The following is a 23642-nucleotide window of genomic DNA, read 5'->3' on the forward strand; positions in this document are numbered from 1 at the left end:
CCTGATGGAACACCAGTTGTGTTGGGCCCTGGTGAAAGTTTAGCTAAAGGTCCAGATAACAGACCAGTTACCCGTCCTGATGGAACACCAGTTGTGTTGGGCCCTGGTGAAAGTTTAGCTAAAGGTCCAGATAACAGACCAGTTACCCGTCCTGATGGAATACCAATTGTGTTGGGCCCTGGTGAAAGTTTAGCTAAAGGTCCAGATGGCAACCCAGTCTTTGGTCCTGATCGAGGACCAGTAGTGTTAAAACCTGGTGAACATTTAGCCAAAGGCCATGATGGCAGGCCAGTTACTCGTCCTGATGGAACACCAGTTATTGTAGGGCCAGGTGGAATTCGTTTCACGAAAGCAGGTTAATAATTCACAATAATACAGAATTCTAAAATCCTAAATTCTAAATTGTCATCAATTGGTATCACATTTCTGATAACATGCCTTTTGTGGAATTGCAACACTTTGTAAGAAGGTATGAAAGAAAGAATGTCTTTCCTCATCTGGACCAGTTGACATTTTTAAAAATGTATATGTATTAGACTTTGTCAGATGCCAAATTGTGGTTCCTAGATAACTTTAAGGTTTTGTGGTAACTTATTTTAGACAGAATGTCAAAAAGTGGACGGCGAAATAAGAACAATAACACCACTTTTATTACATAATGACTTCACAAGATCTGTTAGTATTGTGATACTATAAACATGATAGTTGGTTATTCCGAAATGGATAGAAACCTACTGTTTTAAATTTTGAGGTATGTTATCATTCATTTGATACCTTTAAAATGCGTAAAACAACAAGGTGAAAAATGACATATGTAATTTTAATTATCCCTTGATTTCTGTTCTTTTGTAATGTCCAGTGTATATGTTTGTATATTGTGCATGCTTTTTGTTGCCTGTACATGTGTGTCCACTTTGTGAATTGTCCCTCTGTCAAACATAATCTGTAATACACCCAAGCTGGGGTAAAAGGGGTCTCTTTGATATCTGAAATTGAAAAAGGAATGTAATTGTCAGAATTTGAATTGTAATGACTGAATAGAAATTTCAGATTTGAAGTGTACATTTGAACCTCATTAATTCAAACTTGATATAAAAGAAAAACTTTATGGTCTTGGCAGATTCCTTTTTGTCACAATGGTCTAATATTGGAAAGCTTCTTTTATCAATTTAACTCGAAATATTCTTTGATGGTTCCCTATTTCACTGTAGGACTAATATGACAGTCACTGTATGCTGTCAAGTGCTGTATCCTGTTTTGGTTTGTGTCAATGTGTTAAAACCAATGTTTTTGTGTTTCATGTGTTCACCTGTATCTTTACTTTGTGTCTGTTCGTGTCTCGGTTCACCTTGTACTTGATGTACAGAGCCCACTACAACGACCACAACCACTACTACCACTACCACTACTACGACAACCACCAGGCCCAGGACAGGTGCACCATATTCTTGTTGTCATTATTACAATCATCATTGTCATCATCATCATTGAAATCTAACCTTTATCTGTGCTGTCATTAACTGTACACATGCACCACTTTTGAATTATTAGGAGCCACATTTGTTGCGATGTGGGTTATTTGTATCAGGTAAGATACACAAATAACTTCAGCTTTTTGGTACATATCTTAACAAAGTTTTGCTGCCATTCCTTCAGTCTTGTTAAGAAACCTTTTATCTCACAAGATATATACCTACTTGTTGGACTGAATGTACAGTACATAGTTGTCTGAACTGAGTGCTTGCCCTTAAAAAATATTCTATTCATATAACAAACATTCTAAATTCCAAGTTTCTTTCATAATGTATACATAATAAACTTTGTTGTACTTTTTTAAGTCTTTTTTTTAAGAGAACTTTCCACAGCATAGAATTCCATGATTCGTTCTGATAGGATAATTTAAGCCTAGTGGCCCCTAAAAGAACAAATAGCACATTCATATGATTACAAAATTGATTTAGAGTTTTGTTGACATTTATAGACAAACTGATTAATAATTTTTTTTAACATTGACCAGATCCGAACAATTTGTATGTGAACACATATGACAGCTGTATAAAACTTGCATACAAAACTAAATGCTTGAAGGCAGTTTTTCAATATGTATAATCACAAATAAACTTTCCATGTCTGGTGTTTAACACACCTGTTTCTCTCATCTCACTCTATTCATGTCAGTGACACTGTCTTCTCTATCCATGCTAACATCTGTCCTATTTCACATGTCACACCTTGACATCATCATATGTTTTATATTTAAGGTATATTTATTTCAGGAATGTTGTCCATGTCCCAGTTATTTGGTATAGTACTGTGATGTTTAATGTTGTATTCATTGCAATTCCACCTATTCTGTTATTTTAGGATACTCTGACACAGGCTATGATGTTATATTTATGCTGGATGGTTCAGTCAATAATAGATATTTTGGATGGATGAAAAATTTCGCGAACATGTTCGCGTCTCAAATGAGCATTGACAACGGTATTTGGCGCGTGGGTGGAATGACATTCTCCTCCAGTGGACCAAGTCTTGGTTTCAACTTGAACGAATATGGATGGAAGAGTGATGTGGTTAATGCCCTGGGCAACTCCATGAACAACAGGCCTGGTGGAAGACCAGATCAAGCTCAAGCTTTCGATTATGTTCGCTCAAACATGTTCACTGGACGCAATGGTGACAGACCCAATGCTCGCAACTACATTGTGCTGATGACTGCCAATGAGGAGAGTTTGAACCAAGGTCAGACTTTGGCTGCTGCCAGTAGGCTGAAGAATGACTTGGTGGGTATATACACAGTTGGTATCCACCTTGGTGACACATATGAGTTGGATGGTGTTACTACCAAGCCTATCAATGAACATCAGTGGCTTATCAATGACGAGAGTGATTTCAACGGGCTGGCTGGAATCATGGGCTCTTACATGGAGAGAGGTAAAAGACACAGTTGGTTTATGGATAGTCCCTTATGAAAACTATTTCACTTTTGATGATCAGCCACATTTGTCAATATTAAGTTGGTCAAAGTTTACATGACTTGGCTGAAATAGTGATTAACTGACAATAGCTAATGAACCAAATTCAATTTGTGAAAAATGTTTCATATATTAACAGAACAAATTATATGGACCATCCTGATCAGTAGTAGTCAATACCATTACCTATGACTCAGCTGCTATATCTCTAGTTTCTGGAGTATAACTATGACAAATATTGTTATGTTTCAGCGCCACCTGTCACAAGGGCTCCATCAACACCGGCACCAACACCAGGTTCAGTGTCTATCTTTTATCTTTTATTTTCTCCCTTTACCATGGGAACTTACTTGTCTGGAACACTACACCTGTGAATAGTAAAATTCATAGTAAGAACATTATTCCACATTATTACCATTAAACAGGTTAATATTAATTCTGACTCTAGAGCCACACATTTTGAGACTTATCTTAAAACTGTTATGTTGTATTTGCATCATTTTAAGTATTAATTAACATATTGTGGTAAACACATAGAGATTAATATTTCCAGACAGATAAGACCCTTTATATTCTGATTCAGTATTTGGTTCATTTCTGTTATTGTTGTGAACATGTTATCTGGTGTGATCTGTTTTCCATGTTATCTATGTTGAATACATGTCGGTTTCAGGTAAGGAAAGTGTGTCTTGGGTTATATATGATGGATGTTGCAACATAGCAAACATTGATGTGTAATCTATTAACATTTTTTATATAACAATATTTGCTGTAAGTACATTTCAATAAAAACGAACATTTTCTTTGTCTGTTTTTTGTTTTACACAAGTGTATCATGCATTGCCCTTGCATCAACATCATCAGATAACAAGCTTTATCACAAACTCATCGTTATTCATCAAAAGTTTGCACCAGCACTCACAAACAGTCATCTGACCAGGATTGTCAAGAGAGGCCTCCCTTCACCAGTGCACCTCCTCTGATGCATGTGTTTCTGTGAAGGCATCAGCTATTTCCTCCAGTTCATGAGTTTCACTTTCCTTCAGTCACATCTCATGCATGTATCACATAATGTGACAGAAATATTTCGTTGGAGTGTTGTCCTTGCACCGTTTTTGTGCAGTTTGGCATCAGATGGACTGTTGTTTCTAAAGATTGGAACAATAAGGACATTTATTTATCATTATGACTTTCTGTATTGTAGCTTTCAGTGAGACAGGTTATGACATCATCTTCATGTTTGATGGGACCTCAAGCTCTGATCAGTTTCGTTGGATGAAAGGATTTGCCAGCTCATTTGTTACTGAAATGGCTGTAGACTCGGGAGAGTTTAGGTTTGGTGCTGTTGTTTATGGTAGAGAGCAGAAGCTGATGTTCAACCTAAACACATATGGATTCAGTAGTGATTTGAAACAAGCAGTTACATCAAGAATAGATCCAACCCCTGGAGGTAAACCTGACCTGGCAGGTGCCTTTGACTTTGTTCGGCAGAACATGTTCACAGCTGCTAATGGTGACCGTCCCAAAGCTCGTAACTTTGTTGTTTTGATGACTTCTAATGACAAGAGTCTGAACACTGAAGCTGCTGTTGGAGGTTCTCGTCGTCTGCAGAATGAAGGCATTGGTATCTACTCGGTTGGCATGAAAGTCAAAGATACAGCAGAGCTTGACAAGGTGACCACACCTCCACTTGATGAGTATCAGACCCTTATTGATGAGGAATCGCAGCTGGGAGAACTGCCAGGGATAATGTCATACTACATGGCAGAGGGTGTGTGAAACACTACAGATATCTCTCATAATATCTGATTATGCTATATACCATCATTAGCTAACACTTTTCAGATTATATTATTAAATTGTGGTATATAATATCTACCAATAAGATCCATTAACAATCAAACTAAAAATGAAAACTTTTAATGCTGACTGTAATGTTTTAATCCTCAGCTCAGCCTGTAACACCAGAACCAACCACCCCAGCTCCAACTCCAGGTGCGAGTCAAAAACCTGTACTCACTGCACCACTTTTGTACACATCCACAACTGGTGAATCTGACACAACCTTCTCCGTAGAATCCTGTTACTGTTCTCAGTATTGTTGCAAGCATGCAGTCAAAAGGGAGATAATCTGTCCCATTTGATCATGCTCACTGAACTGAGGCAGTGAGGTATCTTAGTGGATAAGCTGTAGGCTGCTCACACTGTCTCAAACTGTGATATGACGCATATAAACAATACTCACTCATTCAATGTAAAGTTTCTCATCTTTGTTTGATGTCTACACGTCACTGAAAAGAGTGTGTCTTTCTTTCCACTTTGGGTTTAATGTCAAAGTTAAGCATATGCATACTGATTGTGATAACAAAGTCAGTATCTCAAAATGACTGAAAGAAAATCGACAAGACCCTTACTGTATTCATAAGAAATCTTTGCTAATAGCAGATTCCACTGTACGATTCTGACTGGATCATAAACATTACATCCGTCATTCATTTCACTACCTGGTGTAAAAATACATCCTATGAGTTAACACCTATCTTGAGCATTTTCATCTCTTTCTGGAATGAAAATCATCATGTCTTGTTTGTCAGTTAAAAATGCTTTGCTTGCGGAATTCCTTGTTCATTTCTTGCATTATCTCTCCAGTTTATTGCCTGGTTTATAATGTTTGACTGTAATATATATTTAATTCACTAGTCTAGGGACATCTATGACTTTATGGTCATTCTGGTTAATTCATAGACGTTTCAATAATCACCACAAATCATAATGCTGATCTTAACTCTTTTAGGGTACAGTGAGACAGGATATGATGTTGTCTTTATGTTTGATGGAACGGCCAGTAACAAACACTTCAGCTGGATGAAAGGCTTTGCCAACAACTTTGCTTCTCAGATGGACATTGACTCTGGTTTGTTCCGAGTTGGAGCAATGACTTTTACACAAAGTCAGATCCTTGCTTTCCATTTAAATGAAAATGGATTTCAGTCAGAAGTGATGTCAGCCCTTCAGTCCAAACCAGTGAACAACCCAGGTGGAGCACCAGATGTTGGTGCAGCATTTAATGTTGTTCGAGGAAATATGTTTACGGCTGCTAATGGAGACCGTCCCAAAGCCAGAGACTTCATTATCCTAATGACAGACAAAGAAAGAAGTCAAGACACGGCTGCAGCACAAGCTGCTTTTGGCCGATTGCAAGAGGCAGGAATTGGTGTCTTCACTGTAGGCATGGAACTTGGCAATACAGATGAACTGGACTCAATTACTACACCACTTGTGGATGATTTTCAGCATCTCATCAACCAGGAAGAAGAACTTACAGAATTGCCAGGCATCATGTCATATCAAATGGAAGCAGGTGTGTGCACGACCATTTATTGATAACATAAATTTATACTTATAGTTATACTACAGTTAATACATTGAATATCCTGAAATATTCTTATTCTATAGATCCAGTTACAGAAGTGGGTTTACACAGTTTGTGATCTGTTTTTTCAATATATACTGACAACTCTTAACTGACAGATCATCAGTGATTCACTACCTATGCAAAATTGTGTGACTCTCCTATTTACAGCTGATCCTGTGACACCAATACCAACTACACCAGCTCCAACAGCAGGTTTGAAAGTTGATGCTATTCTTCACAATGCATTCTTTTCATTCATTCCTATTACTTGAGAGCTCTGTTCTCAATGATTCTTTATTTCACTGCTGTGACACAACTATGGTCTTCTCAGATGCTGATAAATGGTGCACTCACTCACATGCCAATTTGGTTAATTTCCAGCATGAGCACAGGAGTTGTGTTTTGTTTCAAGTAAACATTACATGTTTGTTGTTAAAGTCATTTTGGTTTTCTACAACCTTTTGCTTTGATATTCATATATGACTTATTATGACATGACTCATCTTTTTTGTACCTCACAAATGCAACCTACCTGATGTATGTTACTAAGATCTGGCATATTTCTCTTGCTGGTATGCATTTCCGTTCATGCTGTCATAGGGCAATACATCTATCAAGTCTGCAGCATGTCTACAGATACACTTTAGTGATTCTATCTCATGGTCACTAATAGAACACCTGTCTGCACTTAGTTTCTATCATTCACATCAGAATGTTTTTTGATAGGTTCTCAATAAATTTTGTGTCTTAGATTTCATTTCCATCATTAACTGAACATCGCAAACAATAACCATAATTAATACAATCAAATTTAGATCAGCATTGGTTCAGTATTGAAGATAATGCTGATTTAATACTTGTAGGATACAGCGAGACAGGATATGATGTTGTCTTTATGTTTGATGGAACGGCCAGTAACAAACACTTCAGCTGGATGAAAGGCTTTGCCAACAACTTTGCTTCTCAGATGGACATTGACTCTGGTTTGTTCCGAGTTGGAGCAATGACTTTTACACAAAGTCAGATCCTTGCTTTCCATTTAAATGAAAATGGATTTCAGTCTGAAGTGATGTCAGCCCTTCAGTCCAAACCAGTGAACAGCCCAGGTGGAGCACCAGACGTTGGTGCAGCATTTAATGTTGTTCGAAAATATATGTTTACGGCTGCTAATGGAGACCGTCCCAAAGCCAGAGACTTCATTATCCTAATGACAGACAAAGAAAGAAGTCAAGACACGGCTGCAGCACAAGCTGCTTTTGGCCGATTGCAAGAGGCAGGAATTGGTGTCTTCACTGTAGGCATGGAACTTGGCAATACAGATGAACTGGACTCAATTACTACACCACTTGTGGATGATTTTCAGCATCTCATCAACCAGGAAGAAGAACTTACAGAATTGCCAGGCATCATGTCATATCAAATGGAAGCAGGTGTGTGCACGACCCTTTATTGGTAACATAAACTTATATTTATACTTATAGTTATACTACAGTTAATACATTGAATATCCTGAAATATTCTTATTCTATAGATCCAGTTACAGAAGTGGGTTTACACAGTTTGTGATCTGTTTTTTCAATATATACTGACAACTCTTAACTGACAGATCATCAGTGATTCACTACCTATGCAAAATTGTGTGACTCTCCTATTTACAGCTGATCCTGTGACACCAATACCAACTACACCAGCTCCAACAGCAGGTTTGAAAGTTGATGCCATTCTTCACAATGATTCTTTATTTCACTGCTGTGACACAACTATGGTCTTCTCAGATGCTGATAAATGGTGCACTCACTCACATGCCAATTTGGTTAATTAGTTCAAATTTCCAGCATGAGCACAGGAGTTGTGTTTTGTTTCAAGTAAACATTACACGTTTGTTGTTAAAGTCATTTTGGTTTTCTATAACCTTTTGCTTTGATGTTCATATATGAGTTATTATGACATGACTCATCTTTTTTGTTACCTCACAAATGCAACCTACCTGATGTATGTTAGCAAGATCTGGCATGTTTCTCTTGCTGGTATGCATTTCCGTTCATGCTGTCATAGGGCAATACATCTATCAAGTCTGCAGCATGTCTACAGATACACTTTAGTGATTCCATCTCATGGTCACTAATAGAACACCTGTCTGCACTTAGTTTCTATCATTCATATCAGAATGTTTTTTGATAGGTTCTCAATAAATTTTGTGTCTTAGATTTCGTTTCCATCATTAACTGAACATTGCAAACAATAACCATAATTAATATAATCAAATTTAGATCAGCATTGGTTCAGTATTGAAGATAATGCTGATTTAACACTTGTAGGATACAGCGAGACAGGATATGATGTTGTCTTTATGTTTGATGGAACGGCCAGTAACAAACACTTCAGCTGGATGAAAGGCTTTGCCAACAACTTTGCTTCTCAGATGGACATTGACTCTGGTTTGTTCCGAGTTGGAGCAATGACTTTTACACAAAGTCAGATCCTTGCTTTCCATTTAAATGAAAATGGATTTCAGTCCGAAGTGATGTCAGCCCTTCATTCCAAACCAGTGAACAACCCAGGTGGAGCACCAGATGTTGGTGCAGCATTTAATGTTGTTCTAGAAAATATGTTTACGGCTGCTAATGGAGACCGTCCCAAAGCCAGAGACTTCATTATCCTAATGACAGACAAAGAAAGAAGTCAAGACACGGCTGCAGCACAAGCTGCTTTTGGCCGATTGCAAGAGGCAGGAATTGGTGTCTTCACTGTAGGCATGGAACTTGGCAATACAGATGAACTGGACTCAATTACTACACCACTTGTGGATGATTTTCAGCATCTCATTAACCAGGAAGAAGAACTTGCAGAATTGCCCGGCATCATATCATATCAAATGGAAGCATGTGTGTTACCAGGAATAATACCACTTAATTAATATAGAATAAGATATAAAATGATAAAGTCCAAAGCATTGTATGTTTGTACACTTACATACTGGTACTATTTACCGCTCACCTTGATCATTTGTTCATGTGAGCTTACATCATGCTGCATTGTCTCTCATTCATCTGTACATCATCAGTCTTCTACTTTCACAATGTCAACATCTCACCTGAATTTAGAATGTCTATGATGTTATTATGCATGAATAGTCCCAGTTAATAACTTGTGACATCTTATTTACCAGGACGACCACAATAAACATGTCATTTTACTCTTAAGCATTTTATGTGTGCATCATTTTGAAAATTGATATTCAGTAATGATAGTGTGTGTTTCTTCTTCAATATATTTGGTCCTATGAGCTACATTTTCCCCTTTGCTTACCTACACTTAAAGATTTAATTTTTTCAATATTTCCTATTACTGAAGTTGTCATTTTGTAAATGTATTCCTTGTAACAGGCTCATTAAATATAAGCAACAAAACCCTTTCCATATTCAGAAAAGCAGAGTCAATTATGCAATTATCAAATAGTGATGATAGCAGTTGTTCATGAAAAGGTGAGGGCATCCTGCCCCACTGGTAACATCCATCACAAACACATGCAAAGGCCCTGGAATAGGTTCATTAACAGTGTTGACCATACTCGTAATGTAACTATTTCTGAGTGTTAGAAAAAACCATTCCAAAATTGATGGATCTCCTTACAGCTGGTCCAGTGACATCAGCACCAACAACACCAGCTCCAACTCCAGGTCTGATGTTTACCTCCCATTGTTCCATTCACATCCCAATTGCTTGAATGCACTGAGAATGATTTCACATTTACTGTCATTTACATAATAGTTGTTCATCACCAGCACTGTATGCACCTTCAGGCGACATTGTTCAGAGATCTCATGTAGTTTCTTGACAAGTTTTCCTTCTATATATTTTCAAACTTGCAGCCTCCTTGGTAAGAGTTTAGGTGCAAAGATGAACATCATGTCAGTTTGTTTCACTTTCATATTCTCTGAAACCTTTCACTCAAAAATGGAGTACAATGTGTATAGCCCATTTCTTGTGTTACCCACCGTAATGTTGCTTAAATATTACTGAAAGCCCGTAGAACCATATTCATTCAACCAGCCCAACCAAAGATGTGTTTTGTGATCATCAGTGGTGGCAAATTAAATCTTCAAAATCAAATGACGAGTTCATACAAAATCAATGATTTTGTCAGAGACCTGGAGCTATCCATTTGTTGGCTTCTAGCCTATGGATATTTTTCATATGAAAGTTCAACTGCTCTTGTCTCAATGAATCATTTTACCAGTTTTTGAGGTTCTTCCAACATATATGAAGCTTCATTGGCATACTGTCTTGGCCATTTTTATTATCAATGCCCAGACTAATGCACACACTAACTGCCAGAATGGATTGATCACCAAGAACATCGATCACAGAATGTTAAAGTTTCACTGTCCACATAAGCACTATTACATCAGCACTTTCATAGAACGTTGGCATAGCACATGTCTAATATTAGTTTGTCAGTGAAAGTTATTTATTTGCACTCAAAACAAACTAAATCATTTCTAAGCATAAAGATTAGACATGAAAATCATGTTTGACCAGCTACCACAATGGAATGGCATTTGTCATATTCCACAATCCTGATGTGATGTCAAAATGAAAACTTCAACAAATGGCTTATGGAGATCAAAGGTTCATCAATTCTGGATACACTTTCTAGATGGTATATGTTGCTCACTGACTTATGTGTTTCAATATTTCATTGTTGAGACTGAACATGAAACAATATGCCATGTTAATTTGCCAGTGATTAGTGGATATATGTTGTCAGGAAATGCTCTACGTCTTTGTGGATCAGATCCAATGGACATCTTCAAATGATTCTGTAAACTGTTCCATTAGCACAATGTTTATAGTTGATTTGTCCATTTGTCTTGGAAGTCGTCACTGGATTCATCAAGTTGACCTCTGGCCAATAAGAATATTCACCTGGGAAGTACAGATACTCCTGTTCTATTTTGGGGGAGATTTTTTGTTTGACTGCATGTTTCATGAAACAGAAAACTTACAGATTATCACCATTTTTTAGATTTATGAAATCTGAATATATATATTATTTTCATGGATTGGCAATTATTGTTGTTGCTGCTGTCATGTTTCATTGTTGACAAAAGCACATGACAGATGTTTTATTCATGTGCTAGGGCAGAACCAAGATGCTTGCTCATCATAGTGAAAAGATGCAGATACAGCAATGACATCAAGATAATATCACAGCATGCCTTTGACTTTATTCAAATGTCTAAAAACATAAAATTGTTATGAATAGGCCATATGTAATCAGATCAAATAAATGTGACCATTGTAGACAATGATTAGATTGTATAATTACACCAGCTACTGTTTTCTGGACAGTAGCCAAATATTAACAGATTTCAAACAAATTCCAAATGTAGACAAGTGGTATGTCAGCATCATGTCAAGTTTGATGTACAGCCATCATTGTTAAAATGTCAAAGTAACTAACGAGTTGAGGCTAACAACATACCCTGAGTTTAGTATGATCGGCAACGATTTCTGGTTATAGTGATCATTCAATCAAATTATGTTTGTGTTCAGATGATTCTAGAAATATTGTTGATTTTAAATCATCATATTGTCAGGTGTTGCAACACTCCACTTGTATGCCATTGTTAAGACTTAACAGGAACCTGTTTCTATATTTCATTTTTGCTATTTGTTAATGGCTTTTTAGGCTACAGTGATACAGGCTATGACATCGTCTTCATGTTTGATGGAACTGTCGACAACAGATACTTTGGATGGATGCAGAACTTTGCTCGCAACTTTGCTTCTCAGATGGATATTGATTCTGGGGAATTCCGAGTTGGAGCTATGACCTTTAACAGAGGTCAAAACCTTGCTTTCAATCTGAATGACAATGGTTGGCAGTCAGAAGTTATAGGAGCTATTGGATCCAAAACCAGGAATACTCCAGGAGGAAAACCAGATTTGGGTGGAGCCTTTGACTATGTTAGAAACAACATGTTTACTGCTCGTAGAGGGGATCGTCCCAATGCTCGCAACTTTATCATAATGATGACAGCCAATGAGGAAAGTTTGAACACTGGTGCTGCTATAGGTGCTTCTCAGCGGCTCCAGAATCAGGGAACTGGAATTTTCACCATTGGTTTCAACCTGGGTAACACAGATGAGCTGGATGCTGTAACAACTCATCCACTGGATCAGTATCAGTACCTCATCAATGAGGAAGGTGGACTTGAGGAACTGCCAGGGATTATCAGCTACCACTTTTCAAATGGTGTGTTTGCACAATCAGGCCTCATGAAAATTCAGTTCCTTTTTCTTCTTTATAATAGGATAAACAAAAAATATTAATGCAATTGTGATAATATATAACTGAAAACTCTTATCTTCAAAATATATATGATCATCTGATATCATGTCATTGTTGTAAAACCTTCATTTTCTGAAATATTAGAGGAATTTGTTTTGAAGAATTGTAATGACCAGCCTTGTTTCACACAAAATTATACAACAAAATAACAATTTGGAATGTTTGTCTGGTTCGTTATGTTGAACAGTTGGTGTTGTATTTTGTCTACAGCTTATCCTGTGACATTGCCACCAACGACTACACCAAGACCAACAGGTTGATTTTTATATTCATCTTGATGTGCCAAGATTTCCCCTGCACATCTCTTGTCATGCTCCCTCTTCTACTTCCTGTTACCCTCACGCACAGAATCACCATCTGTAGAATATTAGAAAAGTTACAGTTTCTTTACCCAAGATGAATGAATTTTCAAGTAGAATCTTGTCCATTGAAAGCACCAGACAGTTGTCAGGCCTTTTATAATCTGTTACTGACATTCAAATCAACTCAATTACTAGTTGTGAAGACTTTTCTTGCTTTTGTCATTTTCAGTGACAGAATTGCAGGATCGAGTCTATACCTTAATAAATCTTGACAGTCTGTAGGAACTTCATATGCTATGTCCTTTCCCTGCAAAAGAAACATATCTCTTTCAGTGTTTGCTCATTCTAACCTAATAGTACCAGTAGTCTTTTACTCATTCAATCACTTTGAAAATAGAGATTCAAAGACTCATTGAATGCTTTCAGCCTTCTATATATCCACACAACCATCTATTTCCCCTATCATTTGTTCAGCCAACGAACTTCTTTTTGCCATGGGAATACTGTGCATCTTTGTTTTGACACTGATGTCAATATCTTAATTGACCCCTTCTTAGATTCCCACTTTCCTTGTGTTGCACTCTTGAGTATTGTTGCTGCATTTTCTGGTTTTCTATCTGTCTTGCTTCATTTCTCTTTACTGCTTTGTCTCTATTTTTAGATTCATAGCTCTCCTTCCATTGTCTTCAGTTTGTGGCAGTCTATACTACACCAAACTGTCTTCTTACTTCTCTAAGTACTGCAATTTGAATGGTTTCCAGATTTTAGATTCCTGTTTTATGAAATGGCACCTTGTACCACATAAATGTCTCATCCATGTGTCTCAAACACAAGAGACTCTACATGCATCTGCACATAGCATGCTTTGAGAAAAGATGTTTAAAATATAATCACTTTTAATTCTGAACTTGTGAACATTTTGGTTTATGTTTCACATTGTTCTCATAATATGTATGCAATCAATAATTATTTTTTTTCAGATTATGTATAAAAGCATGAAGTATTAAGAATATTATTGTGTGTTGCAATGAAAGTGCTTGTGTTTTCTGTGTTAGGTTAATTATGTTGTCTGTGAGGCTTGTCAGAAGATAGATCTCTTTATACCAGCAATATAATGATGTTTTCAACAAATTTGTAGCTTACAGTGATACAGGCTATGACATCATCTTCATGTTTGATGGAACTGTCGACAACAGATACTTTGGATGGATGCAGAACTTTGCTCGCAACTTTGCATCACAAATGGATATTGATTCCGGGGAGTTCAGAGTTGGAGCCATGATCTTCAACAGAGGACAAAATCTTGTTTTTAATCTAAATGACAATGGTTGGCAGTCAGAAGTTATGGAAGGTCTCAAATCCAAGACCAGGAACACTCCAGGAGGAAAACCAGATTTGGGTGGAGCCTTTGACTATGTTAGAAACAACATGTTTACTGCTCGTAGAGGGGATCGTCCCAATGCTCGCAACTTTATCATAATGATGACAGCCAATGAGGAAAGTTTGAACACTGGTGCTGCTATAGGTGCTTCTCAGCGGCTCCAGAATCAGGGAACTGGAATTTTCACCATTGGTTTCAACCTGGGTAACACAGATGAGCTAGATGCAGTAACAACTCATCCACTGGATCAGTATCAGTACCTCATCAATGAGGAAGGTGGACTTGAGGAGCTGCCAGGGATCATCAGCTACCACTTTTCAAATGGTGTGTTTGCACAATCAGGCCTCATGGAAATTGAATTCTCTTTATCTAATAATCTATAATCTTGCGAAAGAGTTAAAAATCTATTTTTATTCATTAATAAGTAAGCAAACTTTTATCCCGAGTTGTATAGAATGTATAGGCAGTTTTAGACCTTGAAAATGTTGAGTCTCTTCAAAATATGAGAAAACCAATCTGCAAATGATAACTAGAAAATATGCTCTGCCTTCAGCTGCTCCTGTGACACTGCCACCACCCACTACTCCAAGACCAACAGGTTCACACTTGTCATTATGACATGTCATCTTTCTTAGAATATCCTCAGTTTCCTCAATCCAATGATTCCATAGTTATAGACCCACGATTGTCAACTCCACAACTTCCCATACATTTTCCATAGTGTCCTGAATTCCAAGTCGCTATTATTAATGTATTTTCTCATCATGTTTTTGATTCTTATCTCTAAATCAGCCCCAACATTCATAATCCTTATTTCAAGAAAGCAGACATAATTTGCTTTCCAACTGTTTCCTTACATTTTCCAAGATTGCATTCAGTCACATTTTCTACAGTTAAGAAACCATTCTTCCAAAGGATTATCCACATACATGATCATCTTCATCTATTTATAAACCATCAGTAATCTTCTTTTGAAGAAGTGGAAAAAGGAATATGCCCATTTCAGTGTATGCTTGACCATTGTAAAAATTGCAATTCACCAATATTCTAATATCTTGTCAGTTAAAAATCCAACAAACAATACAGGAATTCGGCAAGAGTTAAAGAATCATGAGTTTGTTTTCCTTTAGCCCCGACCTTCTTTCTTTCCTTGTGTCCCAATCTGTTCTTTGCACTTAATTTCATCATTCATTTCCTGTAGTTTTAGTTACAGCCCCACCACACATGTAGCAAGATAGGATAGACAAAGGAAGGCTTGTAGTATAGAGAATTATGCAAATCCTTGCAGTTGCAGAGATGGAGTGACCCCTTGTAGACTGAAGTACAAACTGATTGCAAAATTAGATGTCTAGCCTAGCTCGTCAAGAAGAAAGACATCACAGATCTAGGAATGCACAGAACTGACACTGAGAAGAATGACCATGAGTTCCTCAAGAACCTCCATCTGCATGTTTTCTAGAACTACATTTTCCCTGCATGATGTATCCAACATTGTTGTTGTTGTGTCTTGTACTTCTTAGATTTTGGGTTCTTATTGTATTTACTGAAGTTAAGATTATAAAAATTTAGGTATTTTATAATTATGTTTAGTTGATAATTGTGTTGATTTTTCAGACAAGTGTTATTGTGTTTGTTTTCCTTATGTTTCATGTCATGTCCAGTATTGTTTGTGTTGTGTGCCATTGCCACTGTGTGCCTTGTCTCTGTGATCTGTGACACTGATCCTGTTTGTGTGAAAAGAACATCCTTTTTTAATTCAAACATTGACTTGCATATATAATATTTCAGCAGACAGGTTTGGATATGGCTCAGTGACAAGAGTTAATATGTGACACTTTATGGCTCTCTGTTGGAGACATTACGTATGAAAAAATGAACTGAGCAAGGAGTTTCCATGCAACAAAACAGATCACCAAGGAAACATGACACTTTAGAAGTAACTCTTATGATGCCAGGCACTGCAGACATCAAGGACGTTGGGGTAGAGACCTCACTGAGGATACTAGCAAACTAATTCCATTTTAACATCGAAGGAACCTTGAACAAAGATATCTTTAATATGTTTCAAAGTTTTATTCAGTTTTCTCCTTATTTTCTTGAAAACATATATATCTTAGTGTCTAAAAAGTTTATATGATTTTTAAGTTTCCGGTTAACCTCAAGATATGATTTAGGAAGTGGTAGACTACATTCTACGTATTAAGTATCATTATAGCTGCTGACAAGGAAGGATATGACATCATCTTCATGTTGGACGAAACAGCAAGGTTGCCACACTTTGACTGGATCCATGAATTTGTGAAAACATTTGTATCTACCCTGGACATAAAATCAGGGAAGTACAGAGTAGGGTCAATGAGGTACAGTCAAAAACCCAACACCATTGTGGATCTTGATGAATACACGAAACATCAACAGATCCTGGATATCATAGATGACAAGTTCATCAATCTACCAAGAGTATCACCTTCAAATGTTGCTCTGGCCTTTGACCATGTTCTCTCCAATATGTTCACTCCTCAAGCAGGGGATAGACCAAAAGCTTCAAACTTTGTCGTGCTACTGACAGACAGTCATGAAAGTGTTCACACAGAGGAAACCATTTCTGCTGCTCAGAGGTTGAAGGATACAGGTGTAGGCGTGTATGCAGTAGGGATCAAACTAAATGACACATATGAGCTCGATTCTATATCCTCCAAACCACTGGATGAGTTCCAGTACCTGATACAAGATGGACAGGAACTAGAGAACTTTACTCAAGTGATCCAGCACCGAATGAAAGAGGGTAGGTGTAGTAGGGTTGAAAAGGAGAACTATTGCTAGTTCAGAGATTACCAGGTATTTGGATAGGATATAATTTGCTTTGGGCTTACAGTAAACTATGTTTATAATGAACAAACTTATTTTGAACTGATGGATATAATTAACTGTTTTGGTCCCAGTCATATGCTGCGGTTATAACGAACTAAAATAAGTGGTCACTTGGAGTTATAACCATACTGTATCTTATAGATGGTTACTATAATGAATAGGCACGGCATTGGTGAACCATAAATACCAATTCTACAGATCTATCTGGATGAGACTACGTGCTAAAATTGTTGACAAAGGCTAGTTATATTGAGAAACTAGTAGACAACTCAAATCGATAACACAACATGAAGTATATTATGTATACTCATAAAAAAACAGAATGTTATAAAAGGGGGGTTCCACTTTGGCAAATTGTAACTTCAGTGGGGTGAGGGGAAGTCCACCCGAAAATCGAAAACACTATATTTAAACCATTATTAATTTTACTTTCACAACCAAATGAACATATCATGGTAGGCCCTGCACATACAAAATGTTATCAGATGTAAAAAAAAAATTGGTTGGCCACCCCCAGAACCCTCCCTCTGGATCCGTCACTGAAAAATTATATTGGCTGATCCTTTCATCCTGTTTTTAATTGGTTCCTGATGAGTTTTTGATTGTGTTTTATTTTTGAAAAAATTCCTTACCATCATGACATCACTGATTGGTCCTCTGTCAGCAAAGCTCACTGCAGTCCCAACTATTCAAAGTCCAGTCACCAGATCACCAGGTTACTATTCACATAGGGCATAGTTGTCATGACCAGTAGGTTTCTCTGCTCGTTTACAATAGACTATGCCAAATAATACAATGTAGTTTTGCTTATTTCTCTAGTATCTGAGGTAAAAAAATGTTCTTCCTCACTTTCCTGTGACACATTCTTGAGTAGGCTTAATACTTATCATGCAATAACTACCTAGTTTGTCTTTATTTCTCTGCTTAATTCCCGGAATGGGTACAATGTGTGAAGCCCATTTCTAGTGTCCCCTGCCATGATATTGCTGGAATATTACTTAAAGCATCGTAAAACCATACTCACTCACTCACTCTGCTTAATTGGCCATCATATGATAGATGCTAAACATATGAATGAGATTCTGTAGGTAAGCCTGACAGATGCTTCTTAGATTGGCAAACTAATTTGTCTCTAGATATCTGCTCATTCTGATCTTTGGTTAGTCCATATTTAGTATAGGATGCCATATACAGTACATTTTGGGAACAGGAACCAATTTAACACATCATGATCCTGTAAAATGCATTTTAATTTTAAAGTATTTATAAATATTTGACTCATTACATAGTATTCAATAGTGACTAAGCCAGGTGTATTTTTAATGTTCAATAATAGCTTTTTAGGCAGATATTTGACTGCCATAAATAACTGAATTTTCCCTCTATGCATAAGAATGATTGAAGTCAACCAATTGAATTATGTTTATAATGTAAAGCCTTCATCTATTTATAAATTATGATATCATATATTTAAAACTATCACCGTTTGGCTGTATTTTTATCTTGCATGATTCAGGGGTAATATATGAGTATATTGTCAACCGGTCCATTCAAATTGGTTTTTTCTTCTCCCAGTGGTCCATAGTGAAGATGGTTATGACATTGTATTTATGCTGGACATGTCTGTGGACCGCATCTACTATGGATGGATGACAAATCTATCCTCCGAGATTGTAGATAAGTTGGACATCTTCTCTGGCCAATACAGGATTGGAGCAATCACATACTCCAGACTGCCAAAATTGCGCTTCCACCTGAACACCTATGGCTACCAGCCTTATATCTTCAATGCTATCAACTCCAAATTCCCTGGTTCCAGCCTTTACAAGTCAAGTCTTGATAAAGCTCTTGATTATGTCCGTACCAGAATGTTTACCTACAGTAATGGAGATCGTCCGCAAGCCCAGAACATTGTTATAATGATAACAGCCAATGATTATAGTACTCATAAGAATAAAACCCTCCATGCAGCCAAACGATTAAAAGAGAAAGGAGTGAGTATTAACATAGTTGGATTCAACATTGGAGACAAAGAGGAACTTAATGCTGTGTCTTCACTGCCAGCGGATCAACATCGCTTCTACATTAGGACTTTTGATGAGTTGCTTGAGCTTCCAGGGATTATCAACTCTAGTCTTAGAGGTATGCTAGGCATGAGACAGTAAAAGACACTTGGAAAGGATTATCCTGTGTACAAGCATCCTAAATCTCAATCACTACACACATCTTTAATTCTTGAGATATATATTAGCATTATTCTTTACCTCATTGCATTTATCTACAAGAGATATGTATAGTTCTGCAGATATTTTATAGGTGTTTCCTTGTAAGGATTAAGTTCTCTGTTAAAAAGCTTGTTACAGTAGAATGAAATTCTCACTGTAATGTAATTGTTTGAAATTAGTTTCTTATTAGTGTTTGTGTTTGTTGTTCAGTTGGACAGGTTTTGCCAACCAAGCCTCCTACTCCAGGTGATTTTCAATAAGAGTAAAACAAATCATGTTGTGATATTGCGTGTGTGTAAGGCGATAAGAGGGAGATTATGTAATAAATATTCAATTTTAGGTCTCCATAACCATGTTTTATGTGCAGTAGATGTTCATGATTCACTTACACAACATGATCTCTCTGCTTTGACCGCCATAAACGTTGTGCAATTGTTTATATGATGAAGAGTTATTATTGACATAAAAAGACGTTTGGAAATGAATTACCAATATGTAATGGGCAACTGTAATGTGTTCACAACATGTGTGTTTTACATGCATCTTCATATCTAGTGCTGCTGCTTATTGGCAACTAACAGCAGAGCATCTGTGAGTTCATATATAGATCTGAGCTTAAGTAAGATTATTCTTAATCATCTAACATAAGAACCAGACTATTCTGAAATATATCTACAACATTTAAATATATGATTATTTAGTAAATTTAATATGCATAATACTGTTAATTTATACTTTCAGGCTCAATTATTTTAAATCAAAACAGTGTAAACTTAATAGTAAAACTTATATCAAGTAGAAATGTATCTATTTAGTGCAGACGAAATATATGTAATAGCATTGTTACTAAATTTGTGTGATACTATAGAGTGTTGTCTTCAATTGGCTGACCTCCACAGAGACACCCTACCTCTCTCTTATAACACCTGAACAAAATAACAGTTCCCTGACTCACTATGGCAAACTGTGTGTGACAACTGCAACCACTATTATTTCCGTGGCTGACAAACAATATGTTCTAAGGCTGACACCTCAGCTCTGGCTCATATCTCCATCTGCAGCTTCTAACCCAACTTTACAACCCTGAAGACCCTATAATGTTTGGCCAATTGGAATGGCTTGGTGTGACGAGTGAACTTACATCTTCCAATGCTCGCTCGCGGCTCTAACTGGATGGCAAGATGGCTGTTTGTCATAGTCAACTCACCAGCGCGTAGATCGCTATTGGCTGGCGCATATACCTTGTGGCATCTGGCAAGCATTTTGGAAGCCTTTGGATCTTTGAAACCAAGAAAGTCTATGTGTTATGATGGATGATGGCTCCAGCTTCAGGCAGCAACTAACTATGTTGGGATCATCTTGTTTGGATAACTCCATGCTCAGATCATTGTCAGAACAATGACCATTAACACACCTGTCACTGAGTCTGTTCACAAAACTGTAAGCTTTATCTTTTCATAGTGTATCTTGTTTTTCATATTATGTTATTTGATTTAATTTCTTGTCATCAGTATTGAAGTTTAATTCACAAAATGTAAAGTAATCTGCATTATGATAATGTTATGAGATTGGATTTTTGCTACTGTGTGTGTTTAATTGTATTTTCTATCTTTTTTTTCTAATAGCTTACATGGACACAGGTTTTGATGTCATCTTTATGCTGGATGGAACTGTCAACCGCCAGATCTATGGATGGTTCAAGAACTTTGCCAAGAACTTTGCTAATACAATGAACATTGATTCTGGCGAGTTTCGAGTTGGAGGAATGGCCTTCACTAGATCTCCCAACATGGGCTTCCAGTTGAATGACAATGGCTGGCAGACAGATGTTGTCAATGCACTGGACAACAATCTCAACTCATTCAACCGTCCTGGAGGATCACCAAGCTTCTCCCAAGCAATGGACACTGTACGAACACGGATGTTCACCCGTGGTAATGGTGACCGTCCAAATGCAGGCAACTATATGGTCATCATGACAGGTAATGAACGTGGTCTGAGTGCAAGCCGTGCACAACAGGCTGCCGGAAGGTTCCAAAATACAGGAGGGAGAATCTTCACTGTTGGCGTGAATCTAAGGAATACACAGAACTTAGACGATATTACCACAAAGCCACTTGATGCCTACCAGTACCTGCTGGGATCAGAGGCAGAGTTCAGAGAGCTGCCTGGCATAATGGAAGCCATTATGAGTAGGTCCAGCTATTGTAGGTCTTTATTACTGTAAAAATGTTAATCAGAATATGGGTAAGACTTGGGGGAAAATTCATCAAACATTTTTGTTTTTAAGTAAGGATAAGAATTTATGGATGAACATCTTTATTACAATTAAGAGCGACGTTTCGGTGTAGGTTCTAACAGCGTTATCACTTGCTTGATAACGGTGTTAGAACTTACACTGAAACGTCGCTTTTATTTGTAATAAAGAAGTTGTTCATCCTTAAATTCTTATCCTTACTTAGAACTCCAACTTCTAAATGCCTATCAAATAAGAAATTTTTGTTTTTGTTATGATAAGTTAAGAATATATTACATAAAGTTAACTCTCAGTACCATCCAAGGTCCATATTGAGATTTTGTATTATTTTGACATGTCATTTGTGATAATCATATTAGTGTGTTTGTAAATGTTTTTATAGATGAAATATACCACAAGGTACTTGTTAATTTTTCAATGTATTGATTTTCTTTGAATAAAGAAACTTGCTGATGTGTAGTTGGTTGTGATTTTCACATTCTGCTAATGTTGATGGTTTGTCTTCTCTTTCCTCTCAGGGGATCCACCACCACCGCCAACAACAACCACCACTACAGGTTTCAGATAAATTATATCCATGTCTATTAGTGCATATATCTCCTTGCATGTCCATATTTCTGGTGTTCCTGGTGTTTCTATTTTAGAACCATGATGCCATACCTGCAGTACATCCTGTCAGCAGCAACCCTCCTGCAGCACCAATTACCCCTATGTATCTCAGTCAATCTTCCTTCTTCATATGTATACACATATGGTATTATCATTGAAGATATAAGAAGGTTGGCATGTTCTTGAGGCAATAAGCTTGATAATGAACATCATCCATTACAAACTTATTGTTTGAGAATTCTATGCTCCTATGCGGCTATATGTCCTTCTCCCAATCTCCTACTGCTGTGATCAGTGATGTTTTGTTCCTATGTTCTTATGCACAACTTTTAAGACTTTACCATCCAGCACATTATTCCCAAGTTTCCTTCGTTCCAATGCTGTTCTGTTGTCACTTTAATGCACACATGTTGTTATTGCACCTCCATGTGTTTGTTGAGTCTTTTGTCAAAGATGCATGGGGTGTTTTTGTAGTTTTCTAGTCCGTCAAGCCATCACCTATGACTAATGTTCCAATGTTTTCACTTCTCACTCTTAGCCCTCTTATCACACACTTCTACTATCTTTAGGACTATTATATTACTTGGTTTACAGATTATTATTTCTAAGAAATAGTCAAAAAAAGAAAATTGCAAACACATAATTTTTAAATGTTCTTTTCAAAATATATTTTGTAAGGAGAAATATAATACCATTCAAATGAAAAAAATGTGCTCCTTTAGTGTTGAATCTTATACCAATCGACTTTGGAGTGGTTTCGTAAAATTTGAAATGGCAAATGGCAGGAAGAAGAAAATTCACATTTATGAGATGTTTCGGTGATTGTAGTTGATCTGTAAACCAAAGAATGAAAAAAGCCTCAGAAAAGGAAGTCTTTATGCAGTGACCAAAATGTAGACAACTCAACGGCCTAAATTAATTTGGCCTGACCTTACATTCAAGTCTATAACAATTATATGTTTACAAAGAAAACTATATATCTTTCAATTTTGAAGATGTTTTATCCTGAACCATGTCAGTTTTGGTTTTTGTAACCCAAATACATGAAACGTCAACGCCAGAGAATAATCAGTAGCGAGTATCTGCTAAAGCAGTTCCATTGGGTGTAAAAAGCAAAAGAGTGGACAAGATTATATGAATGGATCCCTGAAATCAGTGATTACACCAGGTGTTCACAAAAAGTGTAAGCATGTCCCTCTATACCAGTAGTACCTACCACTCACATAATATGCATAAAGGCTTCTCTTTT

The 23642-nt window shown here is 36.9% G+C and overlaps 2 protein-coding genes across 27 annotated transcripts in view; both read left to right on the forward strand.

Moving 5' to 3' along the window:
- Positions 1 to 23642, forward strand: part of LOC124132118 — a 239477-nt gene that overhangs the window by 196750 nt on the left and 19085 nt on the right. For 22 of the 26 annotated variants that reach the window (XM_048382600.1, XM_048382604.1, XM_048382606.1 and 19 more), the window contains 13 exons: positions 4180 to 4746; positions 4926 to 4970; positions 5770 to 6336; positions 6559 to 6603; positions 7254 to 7820; positions 8049 to 8093; positions 10026 to 10070; positions 12086 to 12652; positions 12959 to 13003; positions 14189 to 14755; positions 14985 to 15029; positions 21153 to 21719; positions 22303 to 22341. In XM_048382600.1, the coding sequence (XP_048238557.1) occupies positions 4180 to 4746; positions 4926 to 4970; positions 5770 to 6336; positions 6559 to 6603; positions 7254 to 7820; positions 8049 to 8093; positions 10026 to 10070; positions 12086 to 12652; positions 12959 to 13003; positions 14189 to 14755; positions 14985 to 15029; positions 21153 to 21719; positions 22303 to 22341 (3711 nt within the window). Of the gene's footprint in view, positions 1 to 1366; positions 1436 to 4179; positions 4747 to 4925; positions 4971 to 5769; positions 6337 to 6558; positions 6604 to 7253; positions 7821 to 8048; positions 8094 to 10025; positions 10071 to 12085; positions 12653 to 12958; positions 13004 to 14188; positions 14756 to 14984; positions 15030 to 21152; positions 21720 to 22302; positions 22342 to 23642 lie in introns of all 26 variants that reach the window. The other 4 variants (XM_048382612.1, XM_048382610.1, XM_048382611.1 and 1 more) reach the window with 4 other exon arrangements.
- Positions 15036 to 19770, forward strand: LOC124132125 (collagen alpha-5(VI) chain-like). Its single transcript, XM_046495811.2, has 2 exons — positions 15036 to 17216; positions 18878 to 19770. The coding sequence occupies exons 1-2, from the start codon at positions 16679 to 16681 to the stop codon at positions 19465 to 19467; spliced, it is 1128 nt and encodes a 375-aa protein (XP_046351767.1). The 5' UTR covers positions 15036 to 16678; the 3' UTR covers positions 19468 to 19770.

This window comes from Haliotis rufescens, unplaced genomic scaffold (assembly GCF_023055435.1).
Source record: "Haliotis rufescens isolate VD_foot unplaced genomic scaffold, xgHalRufe1.0.p SCAF_4, whole genome shotgun sequence".
Lineage (NCBI taxonomy): Eukaryota > Metazoa > Mollusca > Gastropoda > Lepetellida > Haliotidae > Haliotis > Haliotis rufescens.

What these genes read in the sequence shown, in the direction of transcription:
- LOC124132125 (XM_046495811.2), top strand. Translation starts at nt 16,679, where the DNA reads ATGTTGGACGAAACAGCAAGGTTGCCACACTTTGACTGGATCCATGAA. An exon ending in CCAGCACCGAATGAAAGAGG is followed by an intron (nt 17,217 to 18,877) that starts GTAGGTGTAGTA and finishes TTCTTCTCCCAG; the next exon opens with TGGTCCATAGTGAAGATGGT.